This window comes from Anomaloglossus baeobatrachus, chromosome 7, assembly GCF_048569485.1.
Source record: "Anomaloglossus baeobatrachus isolate aAnoBae1 chromosome 7, aAnoBae1.hap1, whole genome shotgun sequence".
NCBI lineage: Eukaryota > Metazoa > Chordata > Amphibia > Anura > Aromobatidae > Anomaloglossus > Anomaloglossus baeobatrachus.
Window position 1 is genome coordinate 33,334,836 of NC_134359.1, and position 20,458 is coordinate 33,355,293.

General features: G+C 44.3%; 1 protein-coding gene across 1 annotated transcript in view; it reads left to right on the top strand.

Moving 5' to 3' along the window:
* LYPD6 (LY6/PLAUR domain containing 6) overlaps positions 1-20,458 on the top strand; it is an 83,138-nt gene that overhangs the window by 33,395 nt on the left and 29,285 nt on the right. Inside the window, exons 2-3 of the mRNA XM_075318810.1 lie at positions 15,659-15,794; positions 18,388-18,555. Of these exons, the coding sequence (XP_075174925.1) occupies positions 18,438-18,555 (118 nt within the window). The 5' untranslated portion in view covers positions 15,659-15,794; positions 18,388-18,437. The remainder of the gene's footprint in view (positions 1-15,658; positions 15,795-18,387; positions 18,556-20,458) is intronic.

The window sequence follows — 20,458 nt, forward strand, 5'->3', positions numbered from 1 at the left end:
ATTACATTTTTGCACTACAAAAATCACAGCAAGCGCTAGCTTCAACTCCATGGGTGCACAAATAAAATCGGATCCCATCCAGATGAAACATAAAGCAATCGTTTATTCACGGATTTATTGCCAATATTAACCTAGGAAATTGTGTTTGATCGTGTGCATTTTAAAATGTTGATATATAAAAACGGATGTCACACAGATGTAAAATACGGACACATGGGTGGCACATGGATGACAATATGGATGAAAATCATCTGGGTTTTCTGGATGAAACTAGGATAATTTTTTATATGCTCACGTGAACTGTGATGCACGTCACTAGGTGGCGCTAGATACTACTTGCGTGCAGTGTGAACAAAGAGGAAGTCAGACAAGCCGGGATCAGAAACCAGGAGGACATGACAAGACACATGGAGCAGGCAGAGACGAGATCAAGACACAGGCCTAGGTTCAGGATACCAGGAGAGTACGCATAGGATACAAGGAGCAGGGAAAGACGTGGTCAGGAGAAGGTCCGAGGTCAGAAGCCAGGAGCTAACGACAAAGACAGGAGGGTGGGCCGAGCAGAGTCAACAACTGTCCAGGGTCGAGAAGCCAAGATCAGATAACTGTACACAAATGGGAGCCAGGAGCACTTACTGTGGAACCAAGAAGTACGACTCGCGACGTTCCAGACGAGTATGCTCCCTAATCATGCAGTGCAATCACTCGGAACGAGGAACATTTGAGAAAGCCCCTCCCAGCACCAGCGTAGGACCCAGTGCTGAGAAACAACCTGTACACAGGAGTTCAAGACAAACAGCAGAACATCTAAACCTATAAAATGCTCTGCGTGACGGAACAGGCAAGTACCGGCTCTGCAAGAGAGCATGGCAGAACATCACAGAGCACAATATGCTCCGCACATCGGAACCGTGACATGAACTTAGCCTATACATGTGAACTTACCCTTATCAGTTGGTTTTGAGTCCCAGACAATTGTCTTCACTATTAGACTCCTCCAATATCAAGCTATATGACAGTATCACTAGGGAATGAAGTATTTTCAGAATGAATGCAAAGATGACCGTGTCTCCCCATTGTCTCGTGTTCTGTCCTATTACTAGAGATGTTTCCGTCATCTTGTTGTGATCCCGAGAGACCATTCACCTAAACTCCTTACTGTCTGGACTCGTTTAGTGACTCAGATTCTGCTTTGTGATCATTGACCTTATAGCATTGTGGTTGTCTGTATAATGGTGAAATGTCAGGTTTGTAAAGTGCAGTCATTCAGCCATGAAATGTGAACAAAGATCTTTGCACTATACAATCTTATCTAGAACATTTCTTTAAAAACAACCTTTTTTTTTCTGGAGAAACAATTAGCAGTAAACCTGTTATGGAAAAACTTTCCACCTGAACTGTAGGACATTTAGGCTTTGTGACCTAAAGACCCGCTGTCACAATGTGACTGTTGGAAAGTGAAATACAGGGGCTCATATGCCGTCCCTCACTATAGGGGTCCCTAGACTATCCCTAACCTCAATGTTACCCCTAATGGTGGAGATGCCTGAATCCCATGTCTGGCTAAGCTTTTGACCAGAAGTGATCTTAATCTCCCCTCCCACTTGGGAAGGAAGGGGCAGGAGATATGGAAACACAGATAAAGACAGACAGGGGGGGAAATAAAACTGACACACTGCCAACACACAGAAACCAACAATGAGAGGAGAAAAGCAAGAGCAGGAAGGTAGCGACAAAAAGGCAACAGGGGTTAACTCCACAACCGCACATGTGCCGTTCCTGTGCCAGCAGCCGGGCTGCTCAGATCCAGATCCGCAGTGCCTCGAGGGGTCTCTGGACCCGGGGGGTCATGCGGCCATTCAGTAAAAGGGCAACAGGGGTTAACTCCACAACTGCACATGTGTCGTCCCCGTGTCAGCAGCCGGGCTGCTCGGATCCGGATCCGTGGTGGCTCGAGGGGTCTCCGGACCCGTGGGTCGTGCGGTCATTCAGTAAAAGGGGGATATTTACAAGGGGAATTGAAAGTTCGTGACGCCACCCACGGTGTGTGGTAATGTGGCAGACCACCGCTGCTGATGCGGGAGCCCAGTGGCGATGGTGTAGCAGCAGGATGTTTAACCCCTCCGTGGGTAGGGGGTTTGTGCCCCGGGGCCCGTTGGGTGTTGGTGTTTGGGGTGCCGTTGGGTAGAGGAAAAGGGGCTTTTCAGTGTACTCACTCAGTCCAGGAATAATAACACCGACAGCTTGTAAACCAGAATTCTGAGCACCACTGCAGCTTGAAGGGAGCACGCCGGGATCCGTGCCCTTGGTGTTGTTGTTAGCCTGTGGCCTTTTCCGTGGCACCTTCTTACTAGTTGGATCCTCAAGCTTGAAACTTTTCGGGTCCCGCTCACCCGTATGGCTAATGGAGTGAGCTTGCTCTCAGGGTTCACGCGTAGGATTTCTTTGGACTGTATTTGACAAAGTCCTATCCCATCGATGCGCTAGTACCCCGATTTTGGAGCGGGTTGGGGATGAATCTTGAAGTCTTCACCCCCGTCGGGTAAATCACCAGGATGCGTGAAGCTACTTCCTGGCCTAGGGTCTGTCCACGTACCCCGTTGTGCCCTGGCCCCTGCCCGGTGATGGCTCAAGGCCGCCGGCTGCCCTCCTCGGCAGTCCGTGCCCCTTGACACGATCCCCTGCGACCGGGGTTCCAACTCCTATCAGGCCCAGACCAACGTCTGCCACCTAGTAAACTCCAGGAGCCCTGCTCCGGACCGGTGACCTCTCTCTCCCAGAGAGTCACTTTCCATCTCCTCCTCCTTCACTCCTGTTTCACTTCTCTGTCACTTTCTCACTTCTCCCTACCAACTCCCCATGTGAGTGGCCCTATTCCCTTCAGGCCCTCCAATGGTGTGTCTGGTGGGTTCGGTGTAAAGTGTTCCTAGGATTTTGACTGGCTAAGCTGTTAGCAACACCAAAAGGACCAGGATCCGTAACCAAGGAGGAGTGGATACTGTGCAGAAGGGCAGATTGCACAATACCCTGTGACGACCTGATAGGCCAGGGCGTCACACACACAACAACAAATACTACAACAATCAGTTAAGCCTAGGTCACACGTAGCGACGCAGCACCGATCACGACGACGATCTGACCTTATCAGGATCGCTGCTACGTCGTTACATGGTCGCTGGTGAGCGGTCAAACAGGCAGATCTCACCAGCGACCAGTGACCAGCCCCCAGCCAGCAGCGACGCGTGGAAGCGATGCTGCGCTTGGTAACTAAGGTAAATATCGGATAACCAAGCAAAGTGCTTTGCTTGGTTACCCGATATTTACCTTGGTTACCAGCGCACACTGCTTAGCGCTGGCTCCCTGCACTCGTAGCCAGAGTACACATCGGGTTAATAAGCAAACCGCTTTGCTTATTGTTACCCGATGTGTACCTTGGCTACGTGTGCAGGGAGCAGGCAGCCGGCTTAAAGAAGCTGCGGATTCTGGTAACGAAGGTAAATATTGGGTAACCAAGCCTTTGCTTAGTTACCCGATATTTATCTTGGTTACCAGCGTCCGCAGAAGCCGGCTCCCTGCACATTCAGTTTGTTGCTCTCTCGCTGTCTCACACAGCGATGTGTGCTTCACAGCGGGAGAGCAACGACCATAAAATGGTCCAGGACATTCAGCAACAACCGGCGACCTCACAGCAAGGGCCAGGTCGTTGCTGGATGTCACACACAGCGACATCGCTAGCAAGGTCGCTGCTACGTCACAGAAAATGGTGACTTAGCAGCGACATCGTCGCTGTCGTAGTGTGTGACATGACCATTAGTCTGGATTACAACACCTCACCAGACCAGATAAGATAAACTATAGCTGGCACTAATGGACGTGTCTAGCCAGCATACATAGGAGGGAGCAGATGTGATTGGCTTCCCCACAACATGTGATCAAAGATGACTCAGAAGCAGACCAGCAGAGATTAACTCTTGCTAGCCTCCCTATAAACTACCAATCTGTAGGTCGACGTCTGAGTCAGCCTGTGCTGATTACAGACCTCAGGGAAGTTATTAGTGTCAGAATCAGAAGTCTGAACAGATCCCGAAGCCACCATGAGAGTTGGTAAAGTTAGTAAAAACCTCTTTGTGACACCCCCACTAGCATTAGTTTGGTCAAACATCTGATGTGAATGTTGGTTGAGACACAATGATGGAAAAAGTGGAATTTCATCTTAACGCCCCACAGAGAAATACAATTACAAATCACCTCAACGATGCTCGGACAATGCCAGGCTGGTCTCCTAGAGGTTGCAATCCGGCACCAATTGAAAAAAGTAAAAAAAATTAAAAAAATTTCCATCTTAATAAAAGCCATATATGAAATTTAGAACTTGAGATACATATGGCCATCTCATACCTTTCGAAACCCCATGAGACCTTAATCATAGGAATGAGAGGTGAGCCTAAGTGGAATGGCCACCTTAAAGTTAACTACTCCCATTAGATAGTATTGGAGCACTCAGCTTACTCTCTCATCATTGCTTTTTGTGATGATGGACGGGGCCTGCGGGCAAGGGGGGCCCAGTGCTGATGTTGGCACCGGGCCCCCCTGACTCACGGGCCCCATACCAACCACATGGACTGTCACCATTGGTGGTACACCACTGGTTGGCAGCCCGACAACTATTTCTCCCTAAACTTATCTTTTCGGATCTCCCTTTCCCAGCTAAGAAGGCAAGTGAACTAAATGGGGAGAGGGGAGTCGGCCAATGTCATACACATATGCAAGGTGCTCTGGGAACGATATGATCAAATGAGGAAATGCAACTGAATGGTCCTTTATTTCGGGAGAAAGTGAAAGGCTCCCATACACATCAGATGGTTGGCCCATCCTGCTGAAAAAAGGGCTATAAAGAAAATGCTTCTTAAATAAAAAAAAGACAAGGAATAATCCATTTTCTATATGTCATAATGTTGGAAAGCAATAAGTCTGAAGGGGCTTTTAAGACTTGTAAGTTTCCATAAATCCGCCCATGTTTATCATATTAAGCCGGTGATTACAGATATTTAGTAAGATAAAATATATTAAACGTAAGTGATTTTCATCTTTACAGCTATAATCCCTTACAGAACAACCTCCATTTAAATTAAATAAATTGTGAAGTATCCCTTTAAGCGAGGATTAAAATTTCACTGTTTTTAATCATGACCAAAATTTAGGGCAGGGGTGTGACATCTGCCCCCAGCATTTCCAATTTTGACAAGAATATTGCCTCGAATTATGTCCTGGCTGTTGGAAATGAATCACATCGTAGTTGTGCAGATCTGATAGATATCGTCAATATTTCATAAGTTGTGTAGATTTAGTTTAAAACCATAAAGCGATACAGAATATCACAAAAGTGAGTACACCCCTCACATTTTTGGTCAATATTTTATTATAAATTTTCATGAGACAACTCTGAATCTAAGGGGTACTTTGCACGCTGTGACATCGCTAGCATCAGCTAGCGATGCCGAGCGCGATAGTCCCCGCCCCCTTCGCAAATGCGATATATTGTGATAGCTGCCGTAGTGAACATTATCGCTACAGCAGCTTCACACGCACTTACCTGCCCTGCGACGTCGCTCTGGCCGGCGACCCGCCTCCTTCCTAAGGGGGCGGGTCGTGCGGCGTCACAGTAATGTCACACGGCAGGCGTCCAAGAGAAGCGGATGTGTGGAGATGAGCAGGACGTAAACATCCCGCCCACCTCCTTCCTTCCGCATTGCCGGTGGAGGCAGGTAAGGAGATGTTCCTTGCTCCTGCGGCTTCACACAAAGCGATGTGTGCTGCCGCAGGAACGACGAACAACATCGTATCTCCTATTGGTGCGACATTATGAAAATGACCGACGCTACACAGATCACCGATTTTCAACGCTTTTGCGATCGTTTATCGGCGCATCTAGGCTTTACACGTTGCGACGTCGTTACCGGCGCCGGATGTGCGTCACTTTCGATTTGACCCCAACGATATCGCAGTAGCGATGTCGCAACGTGCAAAGTACCCCTAACTGCCTCCGGAAAAAAGAATATATTGGCTTCTGTAGTCTATAGTAATTTGTCCATCCCCATGGATATCTTAAAGGGGTTGTCCACTACTTTTACATTGATGGCCTGTCATCAGAATAGGTCATCAATGTCAGAACAGCCGGGGTCTGACACCCCGCACCTCCACCGATCAGCTGTTCTCGATGTCAGACGCGACAGCAGGCAGTCAGAAATCCTCAATTCCAGAGCTGCTCCGTCTTCTGATAAAGGCCAAGGCTGGGTACTGCACATCCACCTGCTTTTCAGATCAATACGAGGCAGATGTGACCACTATTCAGAAGATGGGGCAGCTCAGAATGATCATTTCCAGCTGTCTGCTGCCACCGCCGGCATCAAGAACAGCCGATCGGCGGTGGTGCGGAGTGTCAGACCCCGGCCGATCAGCCATTCATGACCTATCCTAAGGATACGCCATCAATATAAAAGTAGTGGACAACCTCTTTAAGGCCCCTTTCACACGTACGTGAAAAACCACGCACGTTTTTCACGAACGTGTCAGAGGTCCGTTTTGCCCTCTTTGACCCGTGTTTATGGGCTACACGTGTTCTCCGTGTGTTATCCGTGATAACACACGTAGAACGGGAACTTTCTACTCTCCTGTCCCTGGCATTGTTGTCCGTGGTGCTGATCTTCGGTCTCCGGTCCTGCCGTCTCCCGCTGCTGCTGCTTCCGGCCGCAGTGAAGTGAATATTCAATGAGCATAATGAGCGGCGGTCGGCAGCAAGTGACAGCAGCTGGAGAGACAGCAGGGCTGGAGAAGGTGAGTAAAGGTTTGTTTTTTTCACGCAGACACATGTCTTATCTCCGGTGCATGTCACACGGAACACATCCGTGTGCTGCGTTTGCGTTACGTGTGACACCCGTGATGCCGGAGAGAAAACGGACACACAGACACACGGAAGTACGGGATGGACACACGTTCCGTGCGCAAATACTTACTTGTGTCCGAAACCATAGGAATACATAGGTCTACGTGTGTACGTGTCTCCGGTACGTGAGAAAACTGTCAAACACGTACCGGAGGCACGTGCGTGTGAAGGGGGCCTAAGATATATAGATATATTTTTCTAAAATTCTCAAAACTATGGATTTATGGATTTCCTGTAGAATAATACGCCTCTTCCACTTTTCCTGGCAAAACGCTGTCATCAGCTAAATAAGCAGTCAAGTAATTTTCAAAAACGGTAAAATAATATTTTTCAGCAGAAGGTCAGATAAGTTTGTTTGGTTTCATGGTTACTGGATGTATATGGTGTTGTAGATATATGGGCTTCTAATTCCAAAAGGAAATATTGCCGCGTGCAGTCTGCAAGGAAATCTCAGAATGACTTCACTTACACAAAGAAAGTTCCAGTGCGGAGAGTACGGTAATCTTTTTTTTTTTATTATTTTTTTTTTATTATTATTTATTATTAATTATTTTATTATTATTTTATTATTATTTATTATTATTATTATTATTATTTATATGCAGGAGCCTTATGTATCTACTCATTGAGTTTGCATTTTTATTTTTATTGTCATTTTGTAAAAAAAAAAAAAAAATATAATAAAATTATGAAATGAAGTGAATTAGGATACATGTTTTTCCTGATACATGTTTAACTCTGCCTTGTGAAAAAAAAACAAGAAAAAAGTCCAGTCATGAAGGAAGACCATTTCACGGTTGAAAAAGTTGATAAAAAAAAAAACTTTCACATTTATTTCTTCAAGAAAAAAATTACAAGCAATCAGACAGCGAAAAGAGAGAACAGTATAAAAAAAAAAGTGAAAATCAACGCATTTCGGCATGAAACCATGAATAAAGCATAGCCGAAACGCGTTGGTTTTCTCGCTTTTTTTCTATATATATGGGGTTATCTTTTTTTTCTGCCTGATTACTTGCAATTTTTATCGATGAAATAAATGTGAAGTTTTATTTTACTCAACTTTTTCAACCATGAGATGGCCTTCTTTCATCTCTAGACTTGTTTCTTTTCACAACTGTTCACATCTTACCAAGGTTCTTCCGTGCAGATAGAGGAGGACGAGAGGCATTAGGTACTTGTGGTGAGCTGAATTTTTTTTTACATTTTTTTTCTTTAATAACTGTCCCTCAACGCACTAGTGGCCATACTAGAAGGCCAAGCATATTCAATTCCGTGCCACGTTAATATATGATTACCATATAGCCAGTGGCGGAGTGTGTGTTTTTCCAGTGCTTGGGGCAAGGACATATTTTGGACCCCCCAACACATGAACCGTTATCACTCCCTGACTCCCTTCAATCATATTAATATGGAATTCCCTATTCGTCAAACAACTGTATTATTTCCCGAGAATACTGATGTAATTATAGTTTTTATTTTCTAATTTTTGTCTTTTATGGAAATCAGTCTTTAAATTTGAAAAAAACAGCATTCTTTCCCAAACCCCAAGCTTAATTCTAGCCCTATCCCTAGTTAAGCTTAGAAAAAAGTGCAAATGTGTAGAAGCAGAGTAATGAATGATTAAATGCTGTCTTTATTTACCAGTTGCTCATGTGCTGTCATTTTGCTATCCACTTTTGCAGTCAATATGAGATTGGCCGCTGTGCTCTGCATAGGCAGTAACCGAGATGATAAAGCTTACTTTAATTATATTGAGCTTTGTCATCTTGGTCACTGCCCATGCAGAGCGCAGCAGCCGATGACCAATTGTAATGCTTACCCTTGACCACAGACTCAGGATGACTAACACGGACAGGCTAGGGCTAGCCACCAAGCCGGCAGGATCTCAAAACCCCTGAAACACTTTATCCCCTGTACCGGGATTTGGAATTACACAAGGTCTAGGAGATCACTGCCTATGGAAGGCTGCAATCTAGGAAAGAGTGGTCATCAGGCAGAGTCCAAACCAGGAGGCATAAAAAGGGACAAAATTGGCAGGTGGGAGCGTAGTCAGGAAATCAGGCAGAGGTCAAAACCGGAAAGGGCAGCGAGTTAAAAAAATGGCAGACAGGAGAGCAGTCAATGAGCAGGCAGAGGTCAAAACACAGGGATCAATAGTCAGAACAGAACAGGAACCAAACACTAGCAGGAATACAAAACTATATCTGGCAGTGACCAGCAGACAACAGGGGGATTAGAAGGGTATGGTGTCTTCCTATTGGCTGTAGTTGAATGATGGTAACTTCAGCTGGAACACACACGCCACCTACAGTCAGCCAGTGGTACTGCAGGTACCAGGGAAACCCAGCTGAGCGGAGCCACTGGCACCGACTCCTCTCCTGTCACCAGCACCGTCCATGGCAGGAATACGGCGGCGCCTGGTGACCGTAGAAGAGGTTGCAGGAGCGGACTCCAGTGGGGACGTGACACCAATTCAGCTTGGCAGTTGTGCTCTGGATGCACAGAACCAGATGGCTTGCCGAGATTAAATAGCACTCGCAAGCAGTGATCATCAGACAGTGGGGGAAGGGGTGAATTTTTTTTTTTTTTTTTTTAAACTGTTTATTTATTTGCAAACGTTTCCATTTTAAAACATAAAAATGCAAAATTACACATCAAAGTTTTTGGCAAAGATTGACAAGACTTTTAGACAGGGGAGACTCAGGGAAAAATAAGGTAGGGAAGAGCATGAGGGGGTGATTGACATATTTTGCATGAAATACATCTGTTCGGCATATCGAGGTATATACATTCTTTTCTCTGGCGGCTAATTATGATTGTTCACAAAAAGATCCCAAGGCGACCATGTCCGTTGGTATTTTTCCAGCTGGTTATTGATACATGCGGTGAAGGTACTCCATCCGTTGTGTCTCTTGGATTCTCAGCTCCAAATCCTGGAGAGTGGGAGGAAGGCTCCTTTTCCAAAATGAAGATATCAAACATTTCGCCGAGGTCCAAATGTGAAGGAGCAGTCTGGCCGAGTCCCTCGAAACCCCCATAGGTGGAACATTGAGAGGGTAGCTGAACGGGTCTAGAGTGACCTCATATCCCAGAACGGAAGGGGTGAATTTCGACCTTCATTGGACTTTGGTGCTCTGAGCAACCACCCTTTTCCTCTGCCCTCAACCACTACACAGAGCTCCATGAACCTTCTACTATTCCATTTTTTCCCCTCCTATTTGATACATAGTATCTAAGGTCAGATTCAATATTACTTCTTATTTACTAAGATATTCTCCCCTAGAAGCATCCAACATGGAAATACAGTGCACGGAGGCCGTATGGCTGACAACACATAGGACAATTCCGGTGAGATCTGCTATGGGGGCAAAAATAAGATCAAATCTGTAGCAAGAAACTCAAAGAAAAGGAAAGAGATGAAAACGAAACAAAAATGAAGCAAAGATAAAAAGGAACAATCAGTTAAAATACTTTAAACAATAAATACAAACTGGATAAAAAACAAAAACATGAGATTAAAAAGTCAATTAATGAAGTAATGGGAGATATCACCTTCTCATATTGTGTTACACTTATGCATGTGTGCTGGTAAATACTAATAGAATTTCATTAAAAGCATCTTCTAAGGTTGTCATCTTCAGAGCGGTAAAAGCCCAAAATATTTTTTACTTTGACCTTCCACCTCCCCTGGGGTGTCGCGCGGCCTCATTATCTTGCAGATATCTGAGGCCCCTGTTCTTGCAGCTGCTCTTCTTAAATTATTTAAATTTCCTTTGATGAGATTTGAAACCTGAGAAGACCGCGGACTGTACCTAACCCCTGGGTGGAAACCGCAAAACTTTTTGGTTCAGGAGGGGGATAAGTTTACAGAACAGTTGAGAAGTTACTAAAAGTTTTTAGCACCAAAATGACAAGATAGACACAATGAGAAGGTCATTCCATGGCGGGGAGGAAATATTTGCCGGGGGTTGGGATTTGCTGCAATAAACCACCACTAAGTTACTTACTCCGGTAATGATATCCACCATTTGTTTTTCTTGTAGGTATTTAATTTTAAAGCCTTTTTGAAGATGAAATGTCATTTTGGTTGATTTTTGTTCATTTAGACCAGTGTTTCCCAAACTCCAGTCCTCATGGCCCTCAGCAGGTCATGTTTTCAGGATTTCCTTACTATTGAATACGTGATGGAATCATTATCAAGGCATCACCTGTGCTAAATTAAGGAAATCCTGAAAACATGACCTGTTGGGGGTCGTGAGGACTGGAGTTTGGGAAGCACAAATTTAGAAGGTCAACGCCATGAGCGAAATGATGCTAGAGTCTTCTTGAGATATTCCTACAATGACTTTTAGGTGTAAACCTTAAAGTTAGAAACAGGACTGGGGAAAAAATATACCTCTGGGTGCACTAACATGTCCAGAGCAGCACAAAAAGGGTACTCTACCTTGGCTTGGATTTTTTTGATAAGGAACTGAATCTTGCAGGAAGTGTCACGAGGGTCTTCGCTCCTTGGGAGACATATGAAAAGTTTGGTTTTGAAGTCTCACATTGGCTTGTGAGACTCTGAATATTTCTTTTAGTGCAGCAAGGGACACACTCTTTCTTTACTGGTAGTTCCTTGTTAGTTCATATCAGTCAGTTTGTGACCACTCCTTTTCCCTTTAAATAGTCACATATTTCATCACCTGATGCCGGTTTCAGAAAGCATTCCAAACTGACCACCATTGAAGGAGGAAGTCTGTTGAAGATGTTGAAGCCGTACCACCTTGAGCCCTTGAGCCGTACCACCTTGGCTGCAGCAGTTAAGTTGCTGACCTCTGGCCTCATGCAGTCTTGGTGTTTGGCTGCAATAGTTGGTGCATATTCTTTTGTCTATGTCTGTCCTTCACCTGTGTTTTATCACAGTGGTGGTGACATCTAGTGCAGAGTTCTCCAACTCAAGGTCCACCAAAAGTGCATTCTTTCAGGATTTCCTTAGCATTGCAGAGGTGTTGGAATCATCACCTGTGGAGGTGAATAAATTATCACCTGTGCAATACTAAGGAAATCCTGAAAACATGTGGAGTTGGTGGGCCATGAGGACTGGAGTTGAGGAACATTAGTCTAGTGGACTCACTGGCCATGGCACTATACAGCGTGAGTGAAGGGACAGTTAGGGACTAGGAATGAGACGGTGACAAGGGGAAGAACTCGCATAGGGACATTAGGGTAGCTCAGGGTTCAGACACAGGTTAGTATCAGGAGGTGCCCTGACCACTGCTCCCTAATGTCAGAGCATTTCTCTCCTTCTCCATCCCCAGTGTACCTCTGTATTGTGCCGGGTGTCCCTTTGCCTTCCAATGACTTTGTTTACATGTCTAAAATTCTTCAAAGTCAAATAACATTGAAGTGTCCAATAAGCTGGAGATTGAACTTAGTATTTTGATAGGCTATGCATCTGGCTTGATGGGATTTAGAACTACAGTATAGGTCCAAGCATTGGGCAGCAGATAAAGGCTACATAATATTTATTCCTTATACAGCGCTATTAATTCTACAGCGCTTTATAAACAGTGTGTCCACCCATATCCTGTCCACGACCATTAACTTGAGAACAGCGGCAGCTATAGGCATAGAAGTGGTGTCTAGGTATAGTAAATTAGCCATGCGCTACTCAATGAAACAACCTATAGCGCCACCTGGTGGAAAGCAACGGAGATAGCATTTTTATTTCAAAAACGGAACGAGATAGAGAAAAAAAGTGAATTACAAAGTTGTAGGGCATCATCAATTCAATACGAATCAACACCTTGCATTCAGAAATGCTATGATTAGAATGAGTAAAACTCACAAGGCTGCGGACGTGAAGCGATACCTCATAGAGACCTTCCTACAAGTCATTGGGTATGGTGGCTGTATGGAGTGGCCTCCGCGCTCACCTGACCTGACCCTATTGGACTTCTTTCTGGGAGGTCACATCAAACAGCAGGTGTATGCGACCCCTCCACCAACATTGCAGGACCTATGACAGCGTATCACAGATGCTTGTGCAAACGTGTCACCTGCCATATTGCACAACGTGCAGCAAGATACAATATGCTGTGCAGAGGCCAGATGTGCATTGCAGCTGACGGGGGCCCTTTAAAGTTAAATGAGCGCCATATGCGTGACCAGCATTCATTGTTTTTGGGGAGGGGGGGTCATGGGTTTCATATCATAGCATTTCTGTATGCAAGGTGTCGATTCGTATTGAATTGATGATGCCCTACAATTTTTTAATTGACATTTTTTCTCTATTTCGTTCCGTTTTCAAGATAAAAATGCAAACTCCGTTGTTTTCCACCAGGTGCGCTATAGGTGGTTTCATTGTGTAGTGCATGGGTACTTTACTATACCTAGACACCACTTCTATGCCTATAGCTGCGCTGTTCTCAAGTTAATGGCTGTGGACAGGATATGAGTGGACACACTGTATATTGGCAACACTGTCCCCATTGGGGTTCACAATCTACATTTCCTATCAGTCTTTGGAGTGTGGGAGGAAACCAGAGAACCCGGAATAAACCCACGCAAACACAGGGAGAACATACAAACTTCTTGAAGATGTTGTCCTTGGTGGGATTCGAACCCAGGACTCAAGCGCTGCAAGGCTGCAGTGCTAACCACTGAGCCACCGTGCCGCCACATCAAGCCAAAATAGCATCATCACCAAAATAGTCATCACCAGATTTCCAATAGTTTGATATTTCTGATCGTCTAGCAACTGGATGATTTCAAAAAGCTTGACAGCAGTAAGGTTTTTAATAATTTAACAGACCACTCCAGATTTAGGGTTTTGTTCACATTAGTGTTTATAATAGAAGATACAACGCTGTGGTGGATCTAACACATGACAGACACCAACAAAATCTAATTAACGTCATGGATATATAATGGAGTCCAGGGGCGGACATATCATTGGTGCAACCTGTGCAGTTGCATAGGGGCCCAAGAGGTAACGGGGCCCATTTTCACCCCCAAAGCAGGTGGACTTGTCTATTATGATGGGTTATTGGACTGCAAAGGGGCCCCGTATACTGTTCTTGCACAGGGGCCCTTTTCTGTCTATGTCCGCCAATGATGGGGTCCATCACATTCTCCCAGGACATGTGCACCATGGATTCCAAACAGATCCTCTGACAATGATATGAGCAAGGACTTCATGTTTTCTCAATTTCCCTTTCTACTTAAAAGGGTTAAAATTAAAGTTATTGTAGAGAATTCCCAATATTTATTTCTGAAAATTAATTCAGGTTCACTTCTTCAAAAAACATGAGAAACATTTAAATTGTCTTTAGATTTGTCACCTTTCTCTAAACCCAAGACAAGATTAATTATGCATATTTACACAATTACCTGTAATTATGTGTCTTTTATTGAGGTTTTCATTATTTTCAGGACTTTCAGTATTGTTAATTCTTAAAATGACAGTGCGAAATATGCCACATATGTGTGGTCACTCTCATTTAGAGGCCAGGACAGATGGAGAAACATTCTAGCACATCTACTATTTATTCATTTCAAGGGGCTTCCAATAATACGTATGGATAAACTAGAGATTTGGTAGAAAAATACTAAGCATGACTATAGCCAACAAATAATTATAGAGAATCACATTTTTCTTTTCATCTTGAGACCGATTAACATATGTGTGATCTACATGTGTGATGTAGGCAAGTCAAATTAGGAATACCTTACTTTTTTGTTTTTGAAAATATCTGCAGAGTAAGCTTCTGGAGACACTGATGTGTCTGTCAAGAGAGTGCTGGGTGACAGGTTGTCATTTTAGAACTTAATCCCATTATGTGGTCTTGGTTTGTAAGCACAAACCTGCTGATTCAATAGTTAAATATAAGGAGTTTGATGTCAGCATTCTTTGTGTGTTATAATGAACTTGACTACATGTGTTACAAATGTTTCTAGAACTTTTGCCCTGTGATAAACCCCATGGCGGTACCACATTTATGGTTAATGAATATAGTGCTTTGACTACATGTGTTACACAGGTTTCTAGAGCTTTTGCCCTGTGGTAAACCCCGTGGCGGTACCACATTTATGGTTAATGAATATAGCGCTTTGACTATATGTGTTACACAGGTTTCTAGAACTTTTGCCCTGTGATAAACCCCATGGCGGTACAACATTTATGGTTAGTGAATATAGTTCTTATAGGTAATATTTATAACAAACAATTTTTATGTTAAGGTCGACATAGGGAAAATGTTTTTAAAACATAAAAAAGCAGGTTGCCCTGAACACTGTATTGCTCTTAATTATATGGTTTACTTGAAATATTGTTCACTATTATGTAAAAATTTCCCCTGCAGTAGTTTCATTGTCTTATCTTTTTAAAAACGTAGTCAAATTTGACTTCATTTTGTTTTTTTTGTTTTTTTTTTTTAGAAAGCTGCGTGACAATCAACATACTATGTATTACTACTCCCATTAGGGTAGTCAGGCAAATGTTTTAACATTATTGACCAGTTATGATGCGAAACAAAGTGTTGGAAATTATCAGTAACAGTTTTGCTTTTGAAGGGTTAAAGATGGGTAATGTTTCAACTATAATTGTGACCGTGGACAATATGTCTATGACCAGCATTAAAAGGCATGGATCACTTGACCCTATACTTAAAGCTGAATTAGAAATGTTCAGTGAAGGAGCGGACATTAACAATCCACATATTTGTGTTCCAGGCTATGGATGGACATTCAGAATTGAGCTGGAAAGTGAAAAATTTGTCATCCAGAGGGTTAAACACGTGAAAAATATGCACTAATTACAATTTCACCCATTCTGCATCTTTCTTGGGATTTCTTTTTTATTAGATTGGTAAGTTACACTCGCTTATGTCGAAACTTTTCTATGTTTGTTATATTAAAGAGGTTATAAGCTACTTTAACAAGGGTGGCCTAGCCTATAGGGCACTTTACACACAACGACATCGCAAGCCGATGCTGCAATGCCGTGTGCGATAGTCCCTGCCCCCGTCGCAGCTTCGATATCATGGTGATAGCTGGCATATTGAACATTATCGCTATGCCAGCTTCACACGCACTTACCTGCCCTGCGACGTCGCTCTGGCCGGCGACCCACCTCCTTATTAAGGGGGCGGGTCGTGCGGCGTCATAGCGATGTCACACGGCAGGCAGCTAATAGAAGCGGAGGGGCGGAGATGAGCGGGACGTAAACATCCCACCCACCTCCTTCCTTCCGCATAGCCGGCGTGAGCCGGTGGACGCAGGTAGGAGATGTTCCTCGCTCCCGCGGCTTCATACACAGCGATGTGTGCTGCCGCAGGAACGAGGAACAACATCGTAACATCGGTCATTTCCAAATCATGGAAATGACCGATGCTACACCGATGATACGATTACGACGATTTTGCGCTCGTTAATCGTATCAAAAAGGCTTTACACACTACGATATCGACAGCGAGGCCGGATGTGCGTCACTTTCGATTTGACCCCACCGACATTGCACCTGCGATGTCGTAGTGTGCAAAGTGCCCCTTAGGATAGGTCATCAATGTCTGATCGTCCGGGGTCTGACACCCGGCACCCCCATGGATCAGCTGTTTTCGGTGCTGGCGGCAGTAGAAGGCAGCTAGAAATCCTCATGTCATGCATGTGACTAGCAGCGTTTACCTAGTACCTGATAAACCCCCAGAAGATGTCACAACACACAGGGAACACAATACAACGGAGGTCCCTGACGCTAGAGAGAGGTGTGAGGGGACACCTCCTGAACTCACCCCAAGCTGACTCCTGATCTCCCTAGTGTCCTTATACAGGTTCTTTCAACCTGTCGGCGAGCAGGATACCTTGGACCCTCAGCTGGCCCTACCCTCACCCTGGCTAGTGAGCAGGCCAACGAGATCACTAGACTCACCACTACAATACAGAAACACAAGGGAAGGAATACAAACAGGGGGAATAGACATGCAGGGAAAAGATAATCCAGGTGGCTTCAGTTCAGCAAACACCACTGCTGCACACAACAAGACTAACTTCTTCCAGATCGGGCTCCTTCCAAAGTGGACTACATAGAAATGAGGGATTCAGTTTCTATCAAAGGCATCATGTTAACAGATCACATGACTTAAATAGGGAAGGGGAGTGATCCCGAAGAGCCACACCTGAGATTGGCAGCTGCAGCCAGCAGCCAGGCAGAAGAGGGTGCTTAATCCTTGCAGCACCACAAGCAAGGAGATGTTATCAAAAAACAGTAGTGAACCTGCCAGCGGCACCAGACACCAGATGCACATGGGGTCTCCCCCGAGTGAGATAACACTCACGATTGCTCAGTTCTGGAGCCGCCCTGTCTTCTGATAGCTGCCGAGGCCGAGTACTGCACATCTGCCTCCTATTGATTTCAGTGGGAGGCAGATGTGCAGTGGTTGTTTGAGTAGTGGCTGATGATCCATTGCCAAAAAAGTCCTAAGTTGCTCAATCATAGGTAGCATTTATTTGGACATACACAAAAATAAATAAATAAAGAAATAAATCAGTGCTGCCTAAATCCAATGTACGTGACCGCTAATGGATAATTACAAAAGGGAACTCCAGAATAACATACACTGCCCCTTTAACAGATACCGCATTGATGTCATGGACCTGACAAGGGGATTTCGGTCAGCGACACGTCTACTTCTATGTAAATAAACTGCAGGAAGGCGTTTTGTGTTTTGTCAGGACTTTTTTGCTCTGGATTAAATTTGGAAAAACATCCTGTGAATCCGAGCCAAATACAATAGCCCGGGCGGCTGTGGCTCCGAGATTAAACACGTCCTCAGTGGATAATGTGCTTATCCTGGCGCTGACGGCGAGAATGGGCCCATTAGATGTCACAGAATTCTGATCGGATCGATAAGCGGTGCCGAATGCACACAAATAACTAACTTGTTAGGTATATGGTGCCAACATAGTCTGTAGCGCTGTACAAAGACTGCTCACTCATCAGCCCCAATTCTCTATCAGAAGACAAACGAACCACGTGGTTCTGGTAGATTTGAACCCTAGATTCTAGAAGAGGACCTGTTTTCTTCCTGGAAACCATCAGCAAGCAGGATATCATTTTAATGTGTTTGGAAAAGAAGGTGCAGAAGAGTGTACGTTTCTTTTTTTTTTAATATATGGAGGGAAAGCTTCCTGAATCCTGATGCCTGAATTTATACAATAAATAATCATATTACTAAAAATAATAGCTGTATGCAGCCTGCTTTTTGACAGTTTCCACATAGCAATAAACAAGAAAGTGAACAAAGCAGAAATCCGAATGATAAGTTTAGAATACTGACACATTCCATGAGGTCAATCAGTGGTAATCACCTGAACATGTTAGGGAAACAATCAACAAGCAGGTTATACGCTTATTATTATGATACAAGATGATCTCTTCCATATTGATATTTTTCTATCCTCAGGTATAAGGGAGGCTGTACTGATGGCTGCATGAATTGGACCTTCTTCTGCGATGGAATTGTGGCCGGCGGTGGCCTGGTTCCTGTTCTTAGGTCACGTTGCTGACTGGCTGCAAACAGTTCACTCCCGGGACTTCACAGTGCAAGATATCGTCTTCCTCTATCCATCAAGTAAGATTCAGTTCCGATATTTATTTATTGACCTTGGTATTACTGAGTGAAGTAGTCATTATCTGTGGAGTTTCCCTTTAAGGACTGCAATTCCTTTAGGACAATAGTATCTTGAGTTTTCCTCTATTGTTAAATTATTAAAAATTTGATTTCTTAGTTATTTTACTAGGTAAGCGGAGTGAAAAAACAGTCTGGGTGGCACTACAAATCCCACTGGAATGTCACCCAGCTTTTCCAAAACCTGAATGTCACCCAGCTTTCTCAAACCCCTGCATGTCACCCAACTTTTCCAAACCCCTGCATAATCACACAGCTTTTCTGAAACCGGAATGTCACCCAGCTTTCTTAAACCTCTGCATGTCAACCAATTTTTCTAAACTCCTGCATGTCACCCAGCTTTTACAAAACACCAGCATATCACACAGCTTTCTCAAACCCCTGCCTGTCACCCAACTTTTCATACCTCCTGTATATCATTTAGCATTTCCAAAACTCTTGAATGTTGCACAGCTTTTCCAAAACCTGATTGTCCCTCAGCTTTCTCAAAAAAAAAGCCTTGCAAGTTACCCAACTTTTCTTAACTCCTACATGTCACCCAGCTTTCTCAAAGCTCCTGCACATCACACAGCTTTCTCAAAACCCTGCCTGTCACCCAACTTTTCATACTTTCTGCATGTCATTTACCATTCCCAAAACTCTTGCATGTCATCTAGCTTTTCCAAAACTCCTGCATGTCGCCTAGCTTTTACAAAACCTGAATGTCACCCAGCTTTCTCAAACCCTTACTTGTCACCCAACTTTTCATACCTCTTGCATGTCATTTAGCATTCCCAAAACTCTTGCATGTCACCCAGCTTTCCCAAAACTCCTGCATACCACACACAGCTTTTCCAAAACCTGAATGTCACCCAGCTTTCTCAAAACCCCTGCAACTTACCCAACTTTCCAAACTCCTGTATGTCATCCAGCTTTCCAAAAACTCCTGCATATCACGCAAGTTTTCAAAACTCCTGCACGTCACCCAGCTTTCTCAAACCCTTACTTTTCACCCAACTTTTCATACCTCCTGCATGTCATTTAGGATTCCCAAAACTCTTGCATGTCACCCAGATTTCCAAAAACCTGCATGTCACCCAGCTTTCGCAAAACTCCTGCATGTCACCCAGCTTTCCCAAAGATATGCATGTCACCCAGGTTTTCTTTTCTACATTGCTGCAGTCATTCCCCAGCAAATCCTATGGATCTTAAAAAATGCTGTGCGCACACTGCGTTTTTTTATACCCGTGGATTTTCCGCTGCAGAATTAATGTGCATGTCACTTCTTTTCCGCAGGTACCTGCGGTTTTTGCCATAGATAAGGGTAAAAATCCGCAGGGACCAACCCGCGGAAAATTCGCAGCAAACCGCGGTAAAACCGCATGCGGATTTTGTTGCATTTTTTTACCGCAGGTGCGGGATTCTTTAAGAGGGTCCAGATTTTCCTTACGAAAAAGTCACTTTCTAGTGCACACATGGCCTTAAACCTGAATATCATCCATGATTCTCAAACACCTCCATGTCACCTCAACCAACTTCTCCAATCTCCTTCATGTCACCCAGCTTTCCCAAAACTCCTGCATACCACACAGCTTTTCCAAAACATGCATGTCACCCAGCTTTCCCAAAACTCCTGCATACCACACAGCTTTCCCAAAACTCCTGCATACCACACAGCTTTCCCAAAACTCCTGCATACCACACAGCTTTTCCAAAACATGCATGTCACCCAGCTTTCCCAAAACTCCTGCATACCACACAGCTTTCCCAAAACTCCTGCATACCAACACAGCTTTTCCAAAACATGCATGTCACCCAGCTTTCCCAAAACTCCTGCATACCACACAGCTTTCCCAAAACTCCTGCA